This window comes from Bufo bufo, chromosome 3 (genome assembly GCF_905171765.1).
Source record: "Bufo bufo chromosome 3, aBufBuf1.1, whole genome shotgun sequence".
Taxonomy (NCBI): Eukaryota; Metazoa; Chordata; class Amphibia; order Anura; family Bufonidae; genus Bufo; species Bufo bufo.
In genome coordinates, this window is record NC_053391.1 from 566938190 (window position 1) to 566960629 (window position 22440).

At 41.8% G+C, this 22440-nt stretch overlaps 1 protein-coding gene across 1 annotated transcript in view; it reads right to left on the reverse strand.

The window, feature by feature from the left end:
* Positions 1 to 3291: 3291 nt before the first annotated feature.
* Positions 3292 to 22440, reverse strand: part of TIMELESS (timeless circadian regulator) — a 156503-nt gene continuing 137354 nt past the window's right edge. The window contains exons 30-32 of the mRNA XM_040425614.1: positions 17333 to 17390; positions 16422 to 16492; positions 3292 to 3735 (exon numbers count right to left, since the gene is read on the reverse strand). Of these exons, the coding sequence (XP_040281548.1) occupies positions 3626 to 3735; positions 16422 to 16492; positions 17333 to 17390 (239 nt within the window). The 3' untranslated portion in view covers positions 3292 to 3625. The remainder of the gene's footprint in view (positions 3736 to 16421; positions 16493 to 17332; positions 17391 to 22440) is intronic.

Below are 22440 nucleotides of genomic sequence, written 5' to 3' on the forward strand. Positions count from 1 at the left end.
CCCTTCTAAATCTTTTTTGAGGATCTGGTCAATATTCTCCCTCTCCCACATAGTCATAAAAAGGTTGGCGAGGCTTGGGGCGAATTTCGCCACCATCGCCACGCCAGAGTGCTGCAGATAAAAAATATCTTTGTAAAGAAAATAATTGTGAGTAAGACAAAAAACTACACACTCCAAAATAAAACTTTTTTGATCTGACCCCATATCTGGATCTTTATCCAATGCTTCCTGGACCCCTCTGATACCCAAAATCTGAGGGATGCAGGTATAAAGAGATGAAACATCAACTGTGGCCAACCACACTGGTCCATGTACCTCACCAATGTCATTTATTAGATCAATGACATCGGTGGAATTTTTGAGGTAAGAGGGAGCCACTGTCACGTATTTTTGCAAAAAGAAATCGATATACTCGGACACCCTACTGTTCAGGGAATTAATCCCTGAAACAATAGGTCTCCCTGGTGGATTGATGGGATCCTTATGCATTTTTGGCAAAAAATAGATGACAGGAGTAACAGGGCATTTGAGGAAAAGATATTCAAATTCTTTCTTGTTTAACACTTTCTTCTCCAAACCCTTCTTTAGGATAACCTCCAGTTGTCCCTTGAACAGAACAAGTGGGTTATTCTTCAAAACTAAATAGGTGTCTCCATCAGAAAGCAGTCTATCCATTTCCCTAGTATATTGGTCAACATCCATTATGACAACTCCTCCCCCCTTGTCAGCCGGTTTAATCACTATCGTATCATTCCTTTCCAACTGTTTTAATGCCTCCTTTTCCCCCCTAGAGAGATTCTGTTTTTTAGGTTTATAATCTATCTTCTCTAATTCGTTTAGGAGGCTACGTTTGAAAGCATCAATGCACTCGTTATTTTTATTTTTTGGGCAAAATTTAGATCTACTACGCAGATCAGTATGCACGACCCCTGTAGTAGTCACAATATTTGCCGGCAGGGATGGTTGTAAATTCAAATGATACTTAGCTATATTCAATTTTCTAATGTATCTATGTATATCAAGAAATATTCAATCTGTCGATTGATATTTGGGATTTCCTATACCGACGCCCCTGGACCTCCGCTTGTTCGATCTGCCCAGCTGTCTGTGAAGATTTTGTCAGGATCCTTTCATGCACTTTTCCAGTGAAGTTCTGTGAGTACAATCTGTTTGCAGGCGTGCACCGTGTCTTTACATACTACACTATAGTTTTCTCCTTTCAGCAGAGCCCTATAGGAGACACCTTTTAGATCTCTACGTGCACTTACCTATCTGGAATCTTGTGAGTATATCCTATTCACATGGTGCGTCAGGTGCCTGAACTCGCTACATCATAGTGCGTTTTTCTTTATACCACAGGTTTCCATACCAGTGAAGGATTGTGAGGTTGGTTTGTGATCCCATTGGTTGAAGACTTTCAAAAGGGAACTTTTATCCACAAAAAAGATTTCTTTCCTGCAGCGCAATCCTCTCCTACATTTACTCACATAGCGGACTTTTCCCACATTGTCTTTTGGATTTGCAGCGCTAGAGAGGACAAGTATTTTCAATAGAGACTTTATCCTTTTATTTCTGCAATACCCAATATGCCTTTAATTACACAATAAAACAATTTTTTCATTGCCATATTTTTTATTTTACTGCTGATCTTCTTGTGTGGGGTGAGTTAATGTTTTCATTAGTACCATTTTGGGGTACATAGTACTTTTTGATTGCTTTCTATTACAATTTTTGTAAGGCAATGTGACCAAAAATGGCTATTTTGTCTTTTTTTTTATGGCGTTGATCTGACGGGGTAGATCATGTGACATTTTATTGTACATGGCTTAATTATGGGAAAGGACACTTTATTTGCTTTTTTTTTTTTTACTTACTTTTTGTGTGTCCCCCAGTATGGGACTTCAACATTTCAGGGTCTGATCCGTTTCAATGTAGTACAATACATGTACTGCCAATGTATTACATAGGCCTTTGCAAGGCTTGAGGCATCCATGGCAAACATCGGGACCACGCAATCACAGCGTTTACAGAGGAAGCCCCCTCTGTCTGCGAACCTCCTATATGCCGCGATCAATGTTGATTGCAACATATAAGGGGTTAATCCACCGGTATAAGTGTTTTCAGTAACAGCTGGGCCCTTGCAGCTAATCGATGCTGCATGTCGGGAAGGGTCGGTTAACGGCAGGACGAGAACGCTCATCCTAATGCAGCAAGGACCCACTGTTTAGTACAAATATTCTCATCCTCTTTCGTCAAACGGTTAAAATAATGTGATGTGCAATTGTGTTTGGGTAACTGGCATAACCCTATGGGGAGTACTACTTCTCTAAAACTGCATATTCTGAACTATATTTAAAGGAGTTATACTGATAGAGATGTGGAAATCATTCTTCAGAAGTTAAGTTGGCTCCCATTTCCTCCAGCTCTCGGACAACGCCTTAGTCAAGTTGGAAACAAAGCACAAAGGGTTTGCCTATCTAAGAGGACTCTCCTCACTGATGTGTCATGACGTAGGCTACACTGCTGTTAGTGTGAAGCCATTACAATATGGCTGCTGGTACCTAGAATGCTTACATTTTTCACATACCAAAGATGCTAAGTGTTATCTCCTTCTTTGCTGATATCTTCTAACCAATGGAACGATGCCATGAGCCTCGGGGGGAAGCCCCCTCAGATGTACATATATACTGCTCATCTTCCTTTAATAAAGAGAGAACTACCTTGACCCTGCTTGGTGTCAGTGTCGTTTCTTCCATGCATGTAAAATCCTAGGATTAAGCTACCAATTTGGAGCAGCAGAGCAAACATCTTTGGCTCTAATTGAGAGCGACTTTAACAATACCATGATTGATGTAAAAAAATAAAATAAAAAAAATAAATAAATGTGTGTCCAAAATAATAACATACGAATGATTACACAAATTAATTTTCTTATGCTAGCATTTGTCAGATTCGGCAGGGAATAGCCTGCTAGATCTCTCTGTATCCAGCGTTGCCAGAAGCAACATGGATGCCGTCCGGCGCAGATCCGGCCGCAACCCAGCAAATATGCCGAGCGGTATTTGTCCGGCTGATTGTGAGCATATTTACCAGGTTGTGGCCAGATCTCCACCAGTCCCCATTATAGTTAATGGGGTCAGACAGCATCCATGTGGCCTCCGGCAATGCTGAAAACAGATCTGGCAGACTGTTCCCTGCTGCAATAGCCTTCCAGATCTGATGAGCTCTAGTGTGAAATTAGACTTATAATTTAATAGTACTTAATATGTAAAGAAGGCATTGATCTGTAAGCAATGACATACAGAATTTTATTGTCATATCCACTAAACATTTAATCCAGTTCAGAAAACGTAACTATAAAAACACAGAAGAACATTCTTGTTTGGCAATAGTAAAACAATTACTTCAATGGTATTAATATTCCAGACATATGGGAAAAATATTTTAAAACCGAACCATAATTTTTTTCGTAAAACACACCCAACTGGTGTTTTCTTCTAAGCAGTTCAAATGCATCGGCTCCCGTTACACGTCAGGGTAAAACATATACATAATGTAAGACAGGAGGCTGGGACATCTAGATAGCACACATTGGTCATCACTATTGCTCTAATAGCAGCAGAAACTAGTCTTCATCTTCATCCTCATCCTCAATGCGAAGACGTTTTTTCTTAGTTGGCTGAAAATCTTCATTTTCTGAATCAGTATCGTCCCCAGATGGCTTTGGTTGTTTGTCTGAATGAATTGAAAAACAAAGGTTTTTGCTCTATTTTCTCACATGACAAGTCTGACAACGTGGAAATAGATTATTCTTTATATAGAATATGGATTATAGAAGAGAGCTTTAGCTCCTTAACCGGGTGCCAATGGCGGATCACAATAAGTCTGTTTTGGGCGGTCATCCAGGGTCTGAGACTCCTGACAGGCCAATGACTGCCCAAAGTACAGATCAGTGTTGGTTCGTAACTTCCTGCAGGAGCAGCAGCAGCTTCATAGGAGGAGAGGTCCTAACCCTTCTAGCCAGCTACACAAAGAATCGGTACTGTGTAGCTGCACAACACCCCTTCTGACTGAAAATAAAGGCTCCAGCACTGCCCCTTGCTCTCCTCCCCATCCAAAGATAAAGGTTCCTCCCTACAAAGTGAATGTGTGCATGTTTGTGTATACATAGATGTATTTATGTAATTTATGTACAGTGCCTTGAATAAGTATTTATACTCCTTGAACTTTTCCACATTTTCACGTTACACCCACAAACTTAAATGATTTTACTTGGATTTGAGGTCATAGACCTGTGATGGCTAACCTCAGACACTCCAGCTGTGGTAAAACTACACCACCTAAGAGTACTTTCACACCAGCATTAAAGTTTTCCAGTATTGAATTCCCTCACAGGGGCGCAATACCGGAAAGAAACTGATCAGTTTTATCCTAATGCATTCTGAATGGAGAGCAATCCGTTCAGTAAGCATCAGGATGTCTTTAGTTACGTCAGTCTTCCGGAATTTTGGACGGAGAAAATACCGTAACACTTGCCATTGAAATGCATTAATGCCGGAACAGACACCGAGTGTTCTGGAAAAACGGATCCGGTTTTCCGGTCTGCGCATGGGCAGACCTTTAAAAATGCAAAAAAATAAATACCAGATTCGTTTTTCCGGATGACACCGGAGAGACAGATCCAGTGTTTCAATGTATTTGTTAGATGGATCCACATCCGGATCAGTCTACAAATGATTTCCATTTGCACACGGATTTCCGTATCCGGCAGGCAGTTCCGGCGACGGAACTGCCTGCCCGATCTTCACAACGCAAGTGTGAAAGTACCCTTAGATGCAAACTTGCTTGGCTGTTCTCAGAACTCCATAGAAATGAATGGAGCATGCTGGGAGTTGTAGTTTCACCACAGCTGGAGTGCCAGAGGTTAGCCATCACTGTCACAGACCAACACAAAGTAGCAAGTATGTGTGAAGTGAAAAGAAAATGATACATGGTTTTCAGAATTTTTAATAAATACAAATCTGGAAAGTGTGGAATGCATTTGTATTCAATACTTTGTAGGACCACCATTTGCTGCAATTACAGCTGCAAGTCTTTTGGGATATGTCTCTACCAGCTTTGCACATCTAGACCCAGAAATTTTTGCCCATTCTTCTTTGTAAAATACACTGCTCAAAAACATTAAAGGGAACACTTAAACAACACAATGTAACTCCAAGTCAATCACACTTCTGTGAAATCAAACTGTCCACTTAGGAAGCAACACTGAGTGACAATCAATTTCACATGCTGTTGTGCAAATGGGATAGACAACAGGTGGAAATTATAGGCAATTAGCAAGACACCCCCAATAAAGGAGTGGTTCTGCAGGTGGTGACTACAGACCACTTCTCAGTTCCTATGCTTCCTGGCTGATGTTTTGGTCACTTTTGAATGCTGGCGGTGCTTTCACTCTAGTGGTAGCATGAGACGGAGTCTACAACCCACACAAGTGGCTCAGGTAGTGCAGCTTATCCAGGATGGCACATCAATGCGAGCTGTGGCAAGAAGGTTTGCTGTGTCTGTCAGCGTAGTGTCCAGAGCATGGAGGCGCTACCAGGAGACAGGCCAGTACATCGGGAGACGTGGAGGAGGCCGTAGGAGGGCAACAACCCAGCAGCAGGACTTCTACCTCCGCCTTTGTGCAAGGAGGAACAGGAGGAGCACTGCCAGAGCCCTGCAAAATGACCTCCAGCAGGCCACAAATGTGCATGTGTCTGCTCAAACGGTCAGAAACAGACTCCATGAGGGTGATATGAGGACCCGACGTCCACAGGTGGGGGTTGAGCTTACAGCCCAACACCGTGCAGGACATTTGGCATTTGCCAGAGAACACCAAGATTGGCAAATTCGCCACTGGCACCCTGTGCTCTTCACAGACGAAAGCAGGTTCACACTGAGCACATGTTACAGACGTGACAGAGTCTTGAGACGCCGTGGAGAACGTTCTGCTGCCTGCAACATCCTCCAGCATGACCGGTTTGGCATTGGGTCAGTAATGGTGTTGCCTGGCATTTCTTTGGAGGGCCGCACAGCGCTCCATGTGCTCGCCAGAGGTAGCCTGACTGCCATTAGGTACCGAGATGAGATCCTCAGACCCCTTGTGAGACCATATGCTGGTGCTGTTGGCCCTGGGTTCCTCCTAATGCAAGACAATGCTAGACCTCATGTGGCTGGAGTGTGTCAGCAGTTCCTGCAAGATGAAGGTATTGATGCTATGGACTGGCCCGCCCGTTCCCCAGACCTGAATCCAATTGAGCACATCTGGGACATCATGTCTCGCTCTATCCACCAACGTCACGTTGCACCACAGACTGTCCAGGAGTTGGCAGATGCTTTAGTCCAGGTCTGGGAGGAGATCCCTCAGGAGACCATCCGCCACCTCATCAGGAGCATGCACAGGCGTTGTAGGGAGGTCATACAGGCACGTGAAGGCCACACACACTACTGAGCATTTTGACTTGTTTTAAGGACATTACATCAAAGTTGGATCAGCCTGTAGTGTGTTTTTCCACTTTAATTTTGAGGGTGACTCCAAATCCAGACCTCCATGGGTTGAAAATTTGATTTCCATTTTTTATTTTTGTGTGATTTTGTTGTCAGCACATTCAACTATGTAAAGAACAAAGTATTTCAGAAGAATATTTAATTAATTCAGATCTAGGATGTGTTATTTTTGTGTTCCCTTTATTTTTTTGAGCAGTGTAGTTCAAGCTTAGACAGATTGGATGGAGAGCATCTGAAGTCAGGCCACAGATTCTCAATAGGATTTACATCTAGACTTTGACTAGGCGATTCTAACACACGTATATGCTTTGATCTAAACCATTCCATTGTAGCTCTGGCTGTATGAAATGGTTTACAGCTCTGTCTGTAAGTCATTGTCCTGCTGGAAGGTGAACCTCCGCTCCATCCATCTTCCCATCAACTCTGACTAGCTTCCCTGTCCCTGCTGAAGAAAAGCATCCTCATAGCACGATGCTGCCACTACCACGTTTCACAATCGGGATGGTGTGTTCAGGGTAACTTGCAGTGTTAATTTCCCACCACACACATAGTTTTGCATTTATGTCAAAAAGTTCAACTTTGGTCTCATTTCACCAGAGCACCTTCCGCATGTTTGCTTTGTCCCCTACGTGGCTTGTGACAAACTGCAAACAGGACTTCCTGCTTTCAAAAATGGCTTTCTTCTTGCCACTTCTCCATAAAGGCCAGATTTGTGGAGTACACGACTAATAGTGATCCTGTGCAGACCGACTCCAGGTTCATGTGAGCCCTTGGGCGATAAAGCCTCAGTGGGTCCTCTTGTGGCATTTTGTACAACACACGCGGCAATGAAATTGCAAGTATTATAGATGTTGCCAAATACAATAGACAGAACACGCTACAGAGTGGATGTATGTGAATCAATCATTATGCCCCTATTTTTTTTATCTACCCAGTGTTTTAATCCCTTAGGTCTACTCACAGTATTCAATTTTTACTGTACACCCTCTAAAGATAAACAGACAGACATTGAATATGAAAATAAATATCAATATGAATGCCAATGGCACAATGCTGCTGCTTGCCCCTGTGCTCTTAATGCCCAAAAACAATAAATATGATGATATTTTAATTTGGGACACAGCAGGGCAGGCTGCAGACTACTATCAGCAGTCCAGCAGCCACAGATTTGCACAGGCAGTGTGCAGCAGAATAGGATTACTTTAGTACCTGCACACAGCTCGCGCCTGTCATTACCAATTACCAGAGGACAGTACTGGTAGAAAGTATGGCAGAGAACTACAAGTCTCAGCATGTCCAGCCTATCATTATGGATTACGAGAGGACAATACTGGGAGGGAGCATAACAGCAAAGAACAACAAAGCTTAGCATGTCCAGCCTGTCACTATTGGTTACAAGAGGACAGTACTGGTAGATACTATAGCTATAGCAGAGAACTACAAGGTTCCGCATGTCCAGGCTGACCTTACTGATTACCAGAGGACAGTACTGGTGGATAGTATAGCAGAGAACTACAAGGCTCAGCATGTCCAGGCTGTCATTATTGATTACCAGAGGACAGTACTGAAAAGAAGTACAAGGGCAGAGAAATATAAGGCTCAGCAAGGAGAGAACTACAAGTCTGTCTGAAACCAGTTAATCACCACTTCCTTCCCTCACAGCCCAGTTCCGCGCCACACACTGATAAGCCCCGCCCCCTCATGTGACTGGTCATCTGATCATAATACAACTCCTGGCTTCTTCGGCTGCTTTGCTGTCTTCTGCTCATAAGCTCCGCCTACTCCCCTGCTGTGATCCGTCTTCCGCATGTAATCTGTGCTTTGTAAATTACTGCTGATCCCCACCCCAGCAGTACAGGCTGTACTCACGCGCAGACGCTCCACCCGCCTAGACATCCTGCACAGTGACATCATGAACAGGCAGCGCAAGGGCAGTATGTCAAGGCCGGGTGATGTTTAAAGGGACTGTGACCGCCAGCAATTTTGTAGTGAGGAAACGAGTGGGCCCCCTAAAGAACAGTGGGCCCCGGCACTTGCCTGGGTATGCCAGGTGCTGACGCCGACCCTAATCCTGTGGACAGATTCTCCCACCTGAGCTGTGGATCTCTGCAGCATCTCCAGAGTGACCATGGTCCTCTTTGTCTGCTTCTCAAATTAGCGCTCACCTTGCCTAGGCTGTCAGTTTAGGTGGACAGCCACATCTTGGTAGGTTGACATCTATGCCATACTCCTTCCATTCTCAGATGATAGATTGCTCCTGGAGATGTTCAAACTTGGGATATATTATTTTTTTTTATAACCTAACTCATTACACTTTGCCACAACTTTATCCTTGACCTGTCTGGTGTGTTCCTTGGTTTTCATGATGCTGTTTGATCACTAATGTTCTCTCTCACTCTGAGGTCTCCACAGAACAGCTGTAGTTATACTGAGAATAAATTATATACAGGTGAACTCTATTTACTAATTAGTTGACTTCTGAAGGGAATTGGTCACACCATTTTATTTGGGGTATGCATGCAATTCTTTTCAGATTTTTATTTATTAAAAATGTAATCTTGTAACGTGAAAAAATGAGGAAAAGTCCAAGGGATATAAATACTTTTTCAGACGCGTCTGCGCGTCTATAGATAGATGTATATAGATCTAGCCCAATATTCCTTTTTCTTTACATTTTGTAAAGAATAAACACACTGGATAAGTTATGTTACTGATTTGTTTGGGAATTGAATGTGTAGCATTTCCAGTGCATTTGCATTTATGAAAATAAAAGTTACTATAATGATCTTGAGATTTATTTTCATTTTTTAAAAACTCACTGCTAATTTTTTGAACACTACTGTACCAACTAAGAGGAGACCATACTGGTCAACATATCAGAAGAAACTTTCTGTTTCAATGGTGATCGATACACAACACAAAAAGAGAAAAAGCTCTTCTCCTTGACGGCAGCCATATACAGTGGATATAAAAAGTCTACACACCCCTGTTAAAATGTCAGGTTTCTGTGCTGTAAAAAAAAATTTAATGAGACAAAGATAAATCATTTCAGAACTTTTTTCCACCTTTAATGTGACCTATAAATTGTACCACTCAATTGAAGAACAAACTGAAATCTTTTAGGTGGAGGGAAGAAAACCAAACAAAACTAAAATAATGTGGTTGCATAAGTGTGCACACCATCTTAAAACTGGTGATGTAGCGGAGTTCTGAATTAAGCAATAACATTCAAAATCATGTTAAATAGGAGTCAGCATACACCTGCCATCATTTAAAGTGCTGCTGATTAACCCCAAATAAAGTTCAGCTGCTCTAGTTGGTCTTTCCTGAAATTTTCTTAGTCGCATCCCACAGCAAAAGCCATGGTCCACAGAGAGCTTTCAAAGCATCAGAGGGATCTCATTGTTAAAAGGTATCAGTCAGGAGAAGGGTGCAAAAGAATTTCCAAGGCATTAGATATACCATGGAACACAGTGAAGACAGTCATCATCAAGTGGAGAAAATATGGCACAACAGTGACATTGCCAAGAACTGGACGTCCCTCCAAAATTTATGAAAAGACGAGAAGAAAACTGGTCTGGGAAGCTACCAAGAGGCCTACAGCAACATTAAAGGAGCTGCAGGAATATCTGGCAAGTACTGGCTGTGTGGTACATTTGACAACAATCTCCCGTTTTCTTTATATGTCTGGGCTATGGGGTAGAGTGGCAAGACGAAAGCCTTTTCTTACAAGGAAAAACATCCAAGCCAGGCTACATTTTGCAAAAACACATCAAGTCTCCCAAAAGCATGTGGGAAAAGGTGTTATGGTCTGATGAAACCAAGGTTAAACTTTTTGGCCATAATTTCAAAAGATATGTTTGGAGCAAAAACAACACCATACCCACAGTGAAGCATGGTGGTGCCAGCATCATGCTTTGGGGCGGTTTTTCTTCAGCTGGAACTGGGGCCTTAGTTAAGCTAGAAAGAATTATGAACAGTTCCAAATACCAGTCAATATTGGCACAAAACCTTCAGGCTTCTGCTAGAAAGATGAACATGAAGAGGAACTACAGCCAGAGCCCAGTCCTGAATCCGATTGAAAATCTGTGGGGTTGATCTGAAGAGGGCTGTGCACAGGAGATGCTCTCGCAATCTGACAGATTTGGAGTGTTTTTGCAAAGAGTGGGCAAATCTTGCCAAGTCAAAATGTGCCATGCTGATAGACTCATACCCAAAAAGACAGTGCTGTAATAAAATCAGAAGGTGCTTCAACAAAGTATTAGTTTAACCTGTTCCGGACATATATGACGTACCGGTACGGCATGATGTCCCGGTACTTAAGGACACATGACGTAGCGGTACGTCATGTGTAGTTCCGATCACTGCCGCCCGGCGGGCGGTGATCGGAACAAGGTGCCTACTTAGGCACCGGCGCTGCCTTCCGGTGACGAGCCTGTGAGATCCAGCCCCCTGGATCTCACAGGCCGGAAGCTGTATGAGTAATACATACGTATTACTCATACAGCCAATGCATTCAAATACAGAAGTATTGGAATGCATTGTAAAGTGGATTAGACACCCAAAAGTTGAAGTCCCAAAGTGGTACCAAAAAAAAAAGTGGAAAAAAAAAAAAGTGGGAAAAATAAAGTCGCCGCCGTTGCCCCCCCCCCCAAAAAAAAAAAATTATAAACATATCACATGACCTAAGCCCTCAGATGAACACCGTAAAAAAAATAAAAACTGCTAAATAAACCATTTTTTTTTTTGTTACCTTAGATCACAAAAAGTACAACAGCAAGCTATCAAAAAGGTGTATGCCCACCAAAATAGTACCAATCTGTCACCTCATCCGCAAAAAATGAGCCCCTACCTAAGACAATCGCCCAAAAAAAATTAAATAAAAAAAACTATGGTTCAGAATAGAGACACTAAAACATAATTTTTTTGATTTTAAAAAAGCTGTTATTGTATAAAACTTAAGTAAATAAAAAAAAGTATACATATTACGTATCGTCGCGTCCATAATAACCTGCTCTATAAAAATATCACATGACCTAACCCCTCAGATGAACACCGTAAAAAATAAAAAAAAGCCATTTTTTGTCACCTCACATCACAAAAAGTGTAATAGCAAGCAATCAAAAAGTCATACGCACCCCAAAATAGTGCCAGTCATATCATCCCGCAAAAATCATACCCTACCCAAGATAATCACCCAAAAACTATGGCTCTCAGACTATGGAGACACTAAAACAGGATTTTTTTTTTTGTTTCAAAAATGAAATCATTGTGTAAAACTTTATGACATAAATTAAAAAAAATTGTACACATATTGGGTATCGCCGCGTCCGTGACAATCTGCTCTATAAAAATACTACATGATCTAACCTGACAGATGAATGTTGTAAATAAAAAAATTAAAACGGTGCCGAAACAGCTATTTGTTACCTTGCCTCACAAAAAGTGTAATATAGAGCAACCAAAAATCATATGTACCCTAAACTAGCACCAACAAAACTGCCACCCTATCCCGTAGTTTCTAAAATGGGGTCACTTTTTTGGAGTTTCTACTCTAGGGGTGCATCAGGGGGTCTTCAAATGGGACATGGTGTCAAAAAAACTGTCCAGAAAAATCTGCCTTCCAAAAACCGTATGGCATTCCTTTCCTTCTGCGCCCCTGCCGTGTGCCCGTACAGCAGTTTACGACCATATATGGGGTGTTTCTGTAAACTACAGAATCAGGGCCATAAATTTTGAGCTTTGTTTGGCTGTTCACCCTTGCTTTGTAACTGGAAAAAAATTATTAAAATGGAAAATCTGCCCAAAAAGTGAGATTTTGAAATTGTATCTCTATTTCCATTAATTCTTGTGGAACACCTAAAGGGTTAACAAAGTTTGTAAAATCTGATTTGAATACCTTGAGGGGAGGCCAGGAAATGTATTATTGATCACTGGGGGGGGGGGGGGGGGGAGAGTGGTGCCCCCACGGTTAAAGAATGGGAGAGCTCCACCAGAGTCTCGCTCGCTAGAGAGGAATTTCATCTGGGAGGTAAAAAGGAAAAATATAGATTTGCCAGATTATGGCAGAAATGGTTAAATAAAAACTAAGCGGATTTTGGGAGAGTGGAGATCATGGGATGTGGTGGCAGGGAGATTGGAGACGATGAGGAGGAAGGAGAGCGGGAGGGGAAAAAACTTTTTTTTTTTTGGAGCATGCGGCGCGCAAGGGAGGGGGGTTGGGATATAAATGAAATAATTGAATATTGAATAATTTTTTTTCAATGATTGTAAAAATTTTATTAATTGTACATAAAGGTAATAATTGAATATTGAACAACTTTTGTAATCGGCTGAAAAAAATCTAATAAAGATTTATAAAATAAATAAATAAATAAAATGAATACCTTGAGGGGTGTAGTTTCTAGAATGGGGTCATTTTTGGGTGGTTTCTATTATGTAAGCCTCACAAACTGACTATAGACCTGAACTGGTCCTTAAAAAGTTGGTTTTTGAAAATGTCAGAAATATAAAGATATGCTTCTAAACCTCTAAGCCTTGTAACGTCCCCCAAAAATAAAATGTCATTCCCAAAATGATCCTAACATGAAGTAGACATATGGGGAATGTAAAGTAATAACTATTTTTGTAGGTATTACTATGTATTATAGAAGTAGAGAAATTGAAACGTGGAAATTTGCTAATTTTTCTAAATTTTGGGCAAATTTGGTATTTCTTTTTATAAATAAAAATGATTAAGTGACACTGGTCAGATTTTCAAAAAATGGCCTGGTCCTTAAGGTGAAAATGAGCCCGGTCCCTAAGGGGTTAAGGGTGTGCACACTTATGCAACCATATTATTTTTATATTTTTTTCTTCCCTCTACCTAAAAGATTTCAGTTTGTTTTTCTATTGAGTTGTACAGTTTATAGGTCACATTAAAAGGTGGAAAAAGTTCTGAAATGATTTATCTTTGTAAAAAAAAAAATTACATCACAAAAACCTGACATTTTAAAAGGGGTGTGTAGACTTTTTATATCCATTGTATATGTAAGATTCATCCCAACCCCCACAATTGTACACGTGGACACTTGTCTCAGTTGTGTATTATGTGCTGCAATGTTGTATTTGGTGCTGCTGGGGAGGTATTTTGTATTTTACTGTGGTTTCTGGCACTGATAGGAAGGTATTTTGTCCTTTGGAGATATTATGTGTTGCATTGTGGTATCTGATACTGATGGGGAGATATTTTGTGCTGTACTGTGGTACCTGACACTGCTATGAAGGTAATCTGTGTTGCCTTGTGGTATCTAGTGCTGCTGGGGAGATATTTTGATATATTGTTACTCTGGAGAATTCTGTGTACCGCATGGTGGCATTTAATAGGTGCTGTAGAGGGCAATAAAGGCACCGCACAGTGACATTTGGCGTTACCTGTAGTACATGTTCACTGCTGAGGGAAAATATGGATTGGCTGGTGACACCAGAGTAGTAGAAGTTTAAGAAACTTTAAGCAATCAAATAAGTTAAAGAGGAAGTCACCAATTAAAGTTAGTGCAATCTGCAGACAACATGTTATAGAGCAGGAGGAGCTGAGCAGATTGATACCATATTCTTCGGTCTATAATAGTATGGAAGCAGTTATCAGCATGCGTGAGGCACAGGGAGGTGAGGGCAGCGCTGCACTGGTTGTACTCGCCCTCCCTAGTCTTCCGGGTCCCACTCTGCACTGTGTTGTGAGCACGTAAGCATCAGGACGTAGTGCACATAGGCGCACACAATGACCTGACGCTGTGTGACGTCAGGTCACAGTGCAGCGCGGGCTGGAATAAGCAGTGCAGAAAGCAGCAAGTCCTCGATTTGCAGGGCTTTTTTCTTATTTATTTTCCTACTCCAAATAAGGTGCGTCTTCTAGTTAAAAAAAAAATACGGTACCGTATTTTTAGCCCTATAAGACACACGATGCCGCGCAGCGGGTGTATCAGCTGTGAGGGAGGAGGGGCTGGGGGCCGGCATCTACTTTTATAATGACAGCGGGGCCCGTGCAGTGACTGTATTCTACTACACGGGCCCCGCTCACTGTATAATCGTATCTCTAATAGTTAATTGTTATGTATATAATCGCATAATCAGCGCCTGTATACTTACAACTACAAGCGCTCGGTAGGTAGCAGAGAGGTGGGAGGCCGGGCGCTGGCAGCGTGAGTCACTACGTCACGCGCCTGCACCGCCCACTTTATGAATGAAGCAGGCGGCGCAGGCGCGTGACGTAGTGACTCACGCTGCCAGTGCCCGTCCTCCCGACCTGCCTCCTCTCTGCTACCTACCGAGCGCTTGTAGTTGTAAGTATACAGGCGCTGATTATGCGATTATATACATAACAATTAACTATTAGAGATACGATTATACAGTGAGCGGGGCTCGTGTAGTAGAATACAGTCACTGCACGGGCCCTGCTGTCATTATAAAAGCAGATGCGACCCCCACCCCCTGTATTGAGGGTCATTCACTACAGGGACACTTATGGAGGGGATCTGTGGATGTCACATATCATAAGATGCTATATATGTCATACACAGATCCCCATAACAGTGCCATCCAGAGACCCCAATAAGAGCCACCCACAGATCCCCCATAGCAGTGCGTCCCCCACAGATCCCCATAACAGTGCGTCCCCCACAGATTCCCCATAACAGTGCGTCCCCCACAGATCCCCCATAACAGTGCGTCCCCCACAGATCCCCCATAACAGTGCGTCCCCCACAGATCCCCCATAACAGTGCGCCATCCACAGATCCCCCATAACAGTGCGCCATCCACAGATCCCCCATAACAGTGCGCCATCCACAGATCCCCCATAACAGTGCGCCATCCACAGATCCCCCCATAACAGTGCGCCATCCACAGATCCCCCATAACAGTGCGCCATCCACAGATCCCCCATAAGTGTGTCACCCACAGATCCCCCATAACAGTGCGCCATCCACAGATCCCCCATAACAGTGCGCCATCCACAGATCCCCCATAACAGACCACAATTAGTTCAAAACCCACCAAAAGCACACCTTTTGGTTCAAAATATTTTTTTTCTTATTTTCCTCCTCAAAAACCTAGGTGCGTCTTATGGGCCGGTGCGTCTTATAGGGTGGAAAATACGGTATATCGTTTTATGGAAAAGATTTAATAAAACTTGCAATTTTATACACTTTCTGAGCTCAAGATGGTCTATTTAGCTGTTATCAGCAAGTTATAGCTGAGCCTTAAATGTTCTAAAAATGTAAAATTTTTGCTGAATATTTTCGCACAAAACTACATATCAATCTGCTCAGTTCTTTCTGCTTTGTAACATGTGCCTGAAGATTGCACTACATACAAAGAAATTATTCTGTGGCGATAGGTTTTCTTTAAAGAGGCTCTCTGGGATTTTGATATGGATGGCCTATCCTTAGGATAGGTCATCAATGAGATTAGTGGGGGCCTGACTCCTGGGACCCCAGCCGATCAGCTGTTTGACAAAGCAGTGATCTCCTCAACTTACCAAGCACAGAGCCATCCATTGGATAGCGGTTGTGCTTGGTGTTGCAGCTCAGGCCCATTCACTTGAATGAGACTGAGCTGTGCCTAAGCCATATGCCTGATTAACTTAATGTCAAGTGGCCTAGGCGTTCATGGAGTACCATGGCCTCTTCAAACAACTGCTCGGTGGGTGTCCCCAAAAGTCCCATCAATCTTATGTTGATAGCCTATCCTGAGGATAGCCCAAGAATATCCAAATCTTGGAGAACCCTCTTTAAGATGGATTCTACAGGTCTGGTTTACAGCAAAGATAAAGTGGTGTAACATCTGCATTTAAAAAAAAGGGTTTAACATACAGTCTTTAAATTCTGACTACAAACCTTGGTCACTCCTTTGTGGCTCATCATCATCACTGTCTGTGAATCGACTTCTTTTCGTGGCTACTTTTGGTCTATACAGGGAATAAAAAAGTGGTTTTCAGATTTTTGCACCAACTGGATACTTTCTAACAATGTAATGCTCTTGTCCATGTTCATGTCTTTAACACAATCAATGCTAGTGACGTCATATGCTTTTAAAGCCACTGACTGATAAGGATCTCTGAAGCGGTCCAGGGGTGCATGCACCTATTGTAAAAGCACCTTGTAGATGCTCCTAATTAAAACACCACAGACAGACTTTTGGGGATGGCTGAATGGGACTTTTAGTAGTGCAGCTGTCAAGAGAACTTTACCTTAGGACAGTAAGAAAGACTTGTATAAGGTCTCTAAGAGTTAAAGAGGACTTTTCACCGCTCCTGATATGCCTGTTTTAATAGCTTCATGCATTCCCAATGTAATAACAATTCTGGAACATCTATTCTTAGGTCTGTATGTTGTGCCATTTTCTACTAGAAGCTATGAATGAATTGCTATTAGCTTTCAGTAAGGGTACAGAGGGGAAGTAACCAGTTGGGGGTGTGTGCCTGCACAGATTCACTCTATCCAATCAGTGCTGCCGTTTTCAGACTGTGCAGGTACACCCCCCCCAATTTGTTACCTCCCCTTACTGCACTCTGCTAGCAATTATTCATAACTTCTAGTAGAAATAATAGAGGAATGGCAGAACATAGAGCCATAAGAATAGATGCTCCAGAATTGTTAGTATGCGGGGAATGCAGGAAGCTATTAAAACAGACATGTCAGAAGTGGTGACAGGTCCTCTTTAATAATATTACCTTAAAATTATTTTTTTTTGTAAAATGTTGACAGGTTTAATTTTAATAACAAAATATAGGGATAAAGAAAGTTACCTTTCACTACTAATGTCTGAAGAAATATCAGGATTCTGCTCCTCAGTTTCTAGAACATCTAAAATATGAAACCAAATTATGAGCCAAAAACACAGTAGAGTATGCAAGTTATATGACACTGGATCTGGTAAGGAAATCCTCATTTCACATACGTCTTACCTTCAAGACATTTATTTTTAATTTTTTTAGCTGCGGTTTCATATTATGACAATTTAGAAATAAATTATATCAAATATAGCTTTTAGCAAATTGCATAAAGCAGTAGTCCAGGTGAATATAAGACTTTGTAATATATTTTATCCTCCTTTATTAGCTCATTCCTTCTCCGGGCAGCAATTAATCTGATCCCTCAGTGAATGGAGTGTTCACCTAGTCCCTCCAGATGTATTTTGCAGAGAATGTTAGTTTTGGAGTTGGAAGAATTTTTACTGATAAGATATATTAGAAAGTTTGTATATTCAACTGTACTACTGATTTATGCAACATTTGCCCAAAGTTTAGAAACCAATTAAACAGCAAAAGTAACATACCCAGAAAGTACACTGACTTTTAATAATGCCAAAGGGAAGTAAAAGTTCGATGTCTGTCCTTACAATAAAATCCCATTGTTGTTGGATTAATTGGAGTACACAGAAATATGGGAATAGGTGCTGCCACTAGGAGGTTAACAATATGAATAAGTCCAGGTAAGCTTCACCCTCTCCACAGACACTAGGCTAATCAGTTGTACTGATCGCAGGAATAACATCTCGGGAGCAGGACAGGATAAAGAAGAGTGGGCATGATCTGTGTCCCTCAATGCATACAATGAGAAAGGGATTTTACAGTAAGTATAAATATCCCTGAGGGGGGAAAGAGAACAGCTATGCAGAACTGCTTAGTACACAGCCGCTGCAGAACTTCATGTTATGAATAGAAGTCCAGGAAACAGCTTTGCAAACCTTAGAGAGGGAAGGATGTCTGATGCCGAATCGCCCAGGAAGCCCTAACTGATCGGGTGGATTGTGCAGTAACACAAAACTACAATGGTTCCTGGAAATGGAAGATTTGGAGGTCACCAAGCCCTAAGCTTGCCTTTCGGAATGACAAATAGGAAGTCCTACTGACTCCACTGCCCTGACATAAAGGTAGTGAATTGAATGCTTCCTAAGGTGAGAGGGACTTGGGCAGAAAGACGGGAGGATAATGTCTTCACAGATATAAAAGGAGGAAAACAGCTTGGGGAGAAAAGACAAGACAGGGTGAAGGACCAACGTATCCTTGTGGATGACAAGAAAAGTGGGAACGTGTTACTCTGCCCACAGAAGAGATTGGGAGGATTCCCACATTGCTGTCCTGCCCTTGGTGTCCCTATGGAAGTTTAGATAGGTCACCAAGAAGGAGTTGCCCATCTGGAACCTGACCAGGAGACCCCAAAGAAAAAGATACCCAGTAAGAGAGTACCATTAAGATGACCCTGAGCTCTAGGTGACTGATCCAGAGAAAACACTCTTCTTGTACCATATCCTCTGGATGTGAGATTGCCAAAGAGTCCTTGTCAGCCATTAAGGATTGTATTGGTGGTGATCAACTGACGGCAAAAGTGCAAAAAAGATTTGCCCAGGGAGAATGAAGGAGAGGAGGGCTACCAGAGAAGGACCCGACAGACCTGGAGGGGAGGAAAAATTGGCTGATCCAGACAGAATGGAGACTTGTTTCAGTGGGAGAGAATTAACAGATTAAGAGAACGTGTAAGGAAATGAGCATACAGGACCGCTTCATATGAAGAGATCATTGTGCCCAGGGCTTTCAAGCAAAAGTGAATGGGACAAGGAGAGTTACTGCAAATAAAGGTCACTCCAGAATGAAGTGCTGCTGCCTGCAAAGGTCTTCCCTGGAAGAGGACGTGAAGATCAAGGATATTGGAGTATGGAAGAAAAAAAGAAAAGAAAAGAAAAGAAAAAATTTGCTTTCAGGGCTAACTTTCTGGACCAAGAAAGAAGATGCTACTGCAGCAGGAAGCTAATTTAGGAAGAACTGAGCTGATGAAGAATGGCAGCAGAGCATGAGCGAGCCCATGCTGGATGCTCATTGTACACAAAGGATCACCCTCCCGACTGCCAATGGGAACAATCGTGCCAACAGAAGTGCCCAAGAAGCAACACGCGGCCAATTGTGACCTACTGCCAACAAAATTCAGGGACTAAAGTAAAAACTATGTAATGTGTGACAAAGACCTAAAAAAATAAAAAATAAAAAAATAAAATAAAAAATAGTGCTCTTGTGGTAAAGCAGAAATGGGGGAGACCTAAGGGAAAAAATAAATAAAAATGTAAGTCCAGTGGGGACGGAAGGAGTCAACAGGGCACAACCCTGTGCTGAATCCAGTGAAAGGTCGGTCTCTTAAGGGCTTAATGCTACCGCTCACAAAATAGTAGAACAGAGCAGTGGAGTAGGGCCTGAAGTAAAGCAGAATTGTAGCAGTCAGGGAGGTGAGGACACAGAAGGGGACAAACGGTAACTGAGAATATGGTGAAGGACCCCAGGAAAGAGAACCCTGACATGGACAAAAGAGACCTGGGGGTCCATACTTACCTGGGCGGTGTTTTCAGGTGCTGCAGGGTCACCCCTCGTGTAAGCTTGCACAGTGTGGGGTCAGCGGCATTCAGGCTGCCGAGGCAGTATAGGAGGATTGGGCTACCCACTGTATAACTGAGCGTCTGCAAGTAGATCAACTAAGGTGGCAGCCTATGATTGGGATACAAAAAAGGGGTATAGGGTGGCTCTCCCTCTGGTTGGTGATGGCAAGGTGCTCCAAACTGATGCTGCACTCTGTTCACCAACGTCTAATAGCAAAAAAGAAAATGAGTGGGCACTCTTATATAGCACCGCTAAAATTAGTTTATTAAATGGATGTGTGTATCAAAGGTAACTAGAAATATAAAATATATGTATATATAAAATGTCCGTACAGATATCTTCAGGTAAAATAGGAAAAATATAGGAAATATATCAAGAGCAAAGCAATAGTAGCACTGCGATTATTCAATAAAAAATGGGTATCAACTCATAGGCTTGTAGGATAGCTACTGGGATGCAAGTTCTAAGATCCAGGCAGAGTTCATTCCGATCTCAGGCAAAAAAAGGTGAATGAATCATCAATGTGATGTGATGAACAAATTACTTGATACCAAAATAGTGTAAGAAAAAATATATATCAAATTCAAACTGTGACCTATAGGTAAATAAATAAATATCGTCCAAATCTGTGTAAATCAAAAAAATACAAAATATATATAAAAAAGTGAAAAGATCCAGAGTATTGCAGAGGAGATACAAGGAGTGCAACAGAAATAGAGGTTGTATACTCTAAAGTGCAGACGTGCTCACGGAAAAAATAAAAATCTATTGATCAAAGTGACGATATAGATATGCTGCCAGTTGTATGAAGGAACTCCGCAATAGTGATACCAAAGTCACTTCTCTGAGGCATGTAGCTTATAGTTCTCTGGGGAATATAGCTTATAGTTACTACTTCATGTTCATATACAATGTTACAATCTGGGACTTGAATTCACAGTATGGTCAAAAAAAGTTCTCTGGGGAATATAGCTTATAGTTACTACTTCATGTTCATATACAATGTTACAATCTGGGACTTGAATTTACAGTATGGTAAAAAAAAAAAGGGTTCCGTAATAAACAGTGCAGTTTGCCGAAGGCTAGTCCAGTACTCACATGTATGAAGGTGAAATACTATTTGTGGCGTCCCACATGGGGTGAGTATAGGGTAAGCTTACCTCTGACTTTTGTCTGTTGTAAATAGAAGGCTTCAATAATACCTCATTGCCGCAGATGCAGTCTGTTATGACTGGTAGCGTCCCTCATGTCTCCGGCGGTGCCTGTACAGGTGATTGAGCTCCGCTAGCTTCCTGCTACTTTCTGTAGCACGCCAATCGCTCTCATTGAGCCACTGAGGAAGAAGACAGTAGAGTCTTCGAAACGCGTTTGGCGTATAGGACAAGATATATCTAAATCTGGCATTATAATAACTGGCAACTGGATATCTAACATCGCTCTCCTAGCTGATGTTAAAGAAAGCGCTTTCACCTAAATAAGCCCAGACATCACGGCAGCAATTGGCGTGCTACAGGAAGTAGCAGGAAGCTAGCGGAGCTCAATCACATGTACAGGCACCGCCGGAGACATGAGGGACGCCAAAGACATACAGGGAGCCTTACCACAAGCTGATTCTGGGACAACTAAAGAACTACGATTTACAGCAGAGTTCTGTCTACCAGTCATAACAGACTGCATCTGCGGCAATGAGGTATTATTGAAGCCTTCTATTTACAACAGACAAAAGTCAGAGGTAAGCTTACCCTATACTCACCCCATGTGGGACGCCACAAATAGGATTTCACCTTCATACATGCGAGTACTGGACTAACCCTCGGCAAACTGCACTGTTTATTACGGAACCCTTTTTTTGACCATACTGTAAATTCAAGTCCCAGATTGTAACATTGTATATGAACATGAAGTAGTAACTATAAGCTATATTTCCCAGAGAACTATAAGCTACATGCCTCAGAGAAGTGACTTTGGTATCACTATTGCGGAGTTCCTTCATACAACTGGCAGCATATCTATATCGTCACTTTGATCAATAGATTTTTATTTTTTCCGTGAGCACGTCTGCACTTTAGAGTATACAACCTCTATTTCTGTTGCACTCCTTGTATCTCCTCTGCAATACTCTGGATCTTTTCACTTTTATATATATTTTGTATTTTTTTGATTTACACAGATTTGGACGATATTTATTTATTTACCTATAGGTCACAGTTTGAATTTGATATATATTTTTTCTTACACTACTTTGGTATCAAGTTATTTGTTAATCAAATCACATTGATGATTCATTCACCTTTATTTTGCCTGAGATCGGAATGAACTCTGCCTGGAGTAGCTATCCTACAAGCCTATGAGTTGATACCCATAATTTTATTGAATAATCGCAGTGCTACAATTATTGCTTTGCTCTTGATATATTTCCTATATTTTTCCTATTTTACCTGAAGATATCTGTACGGACATTTTATATATACATATATTTCTCGCCCAAT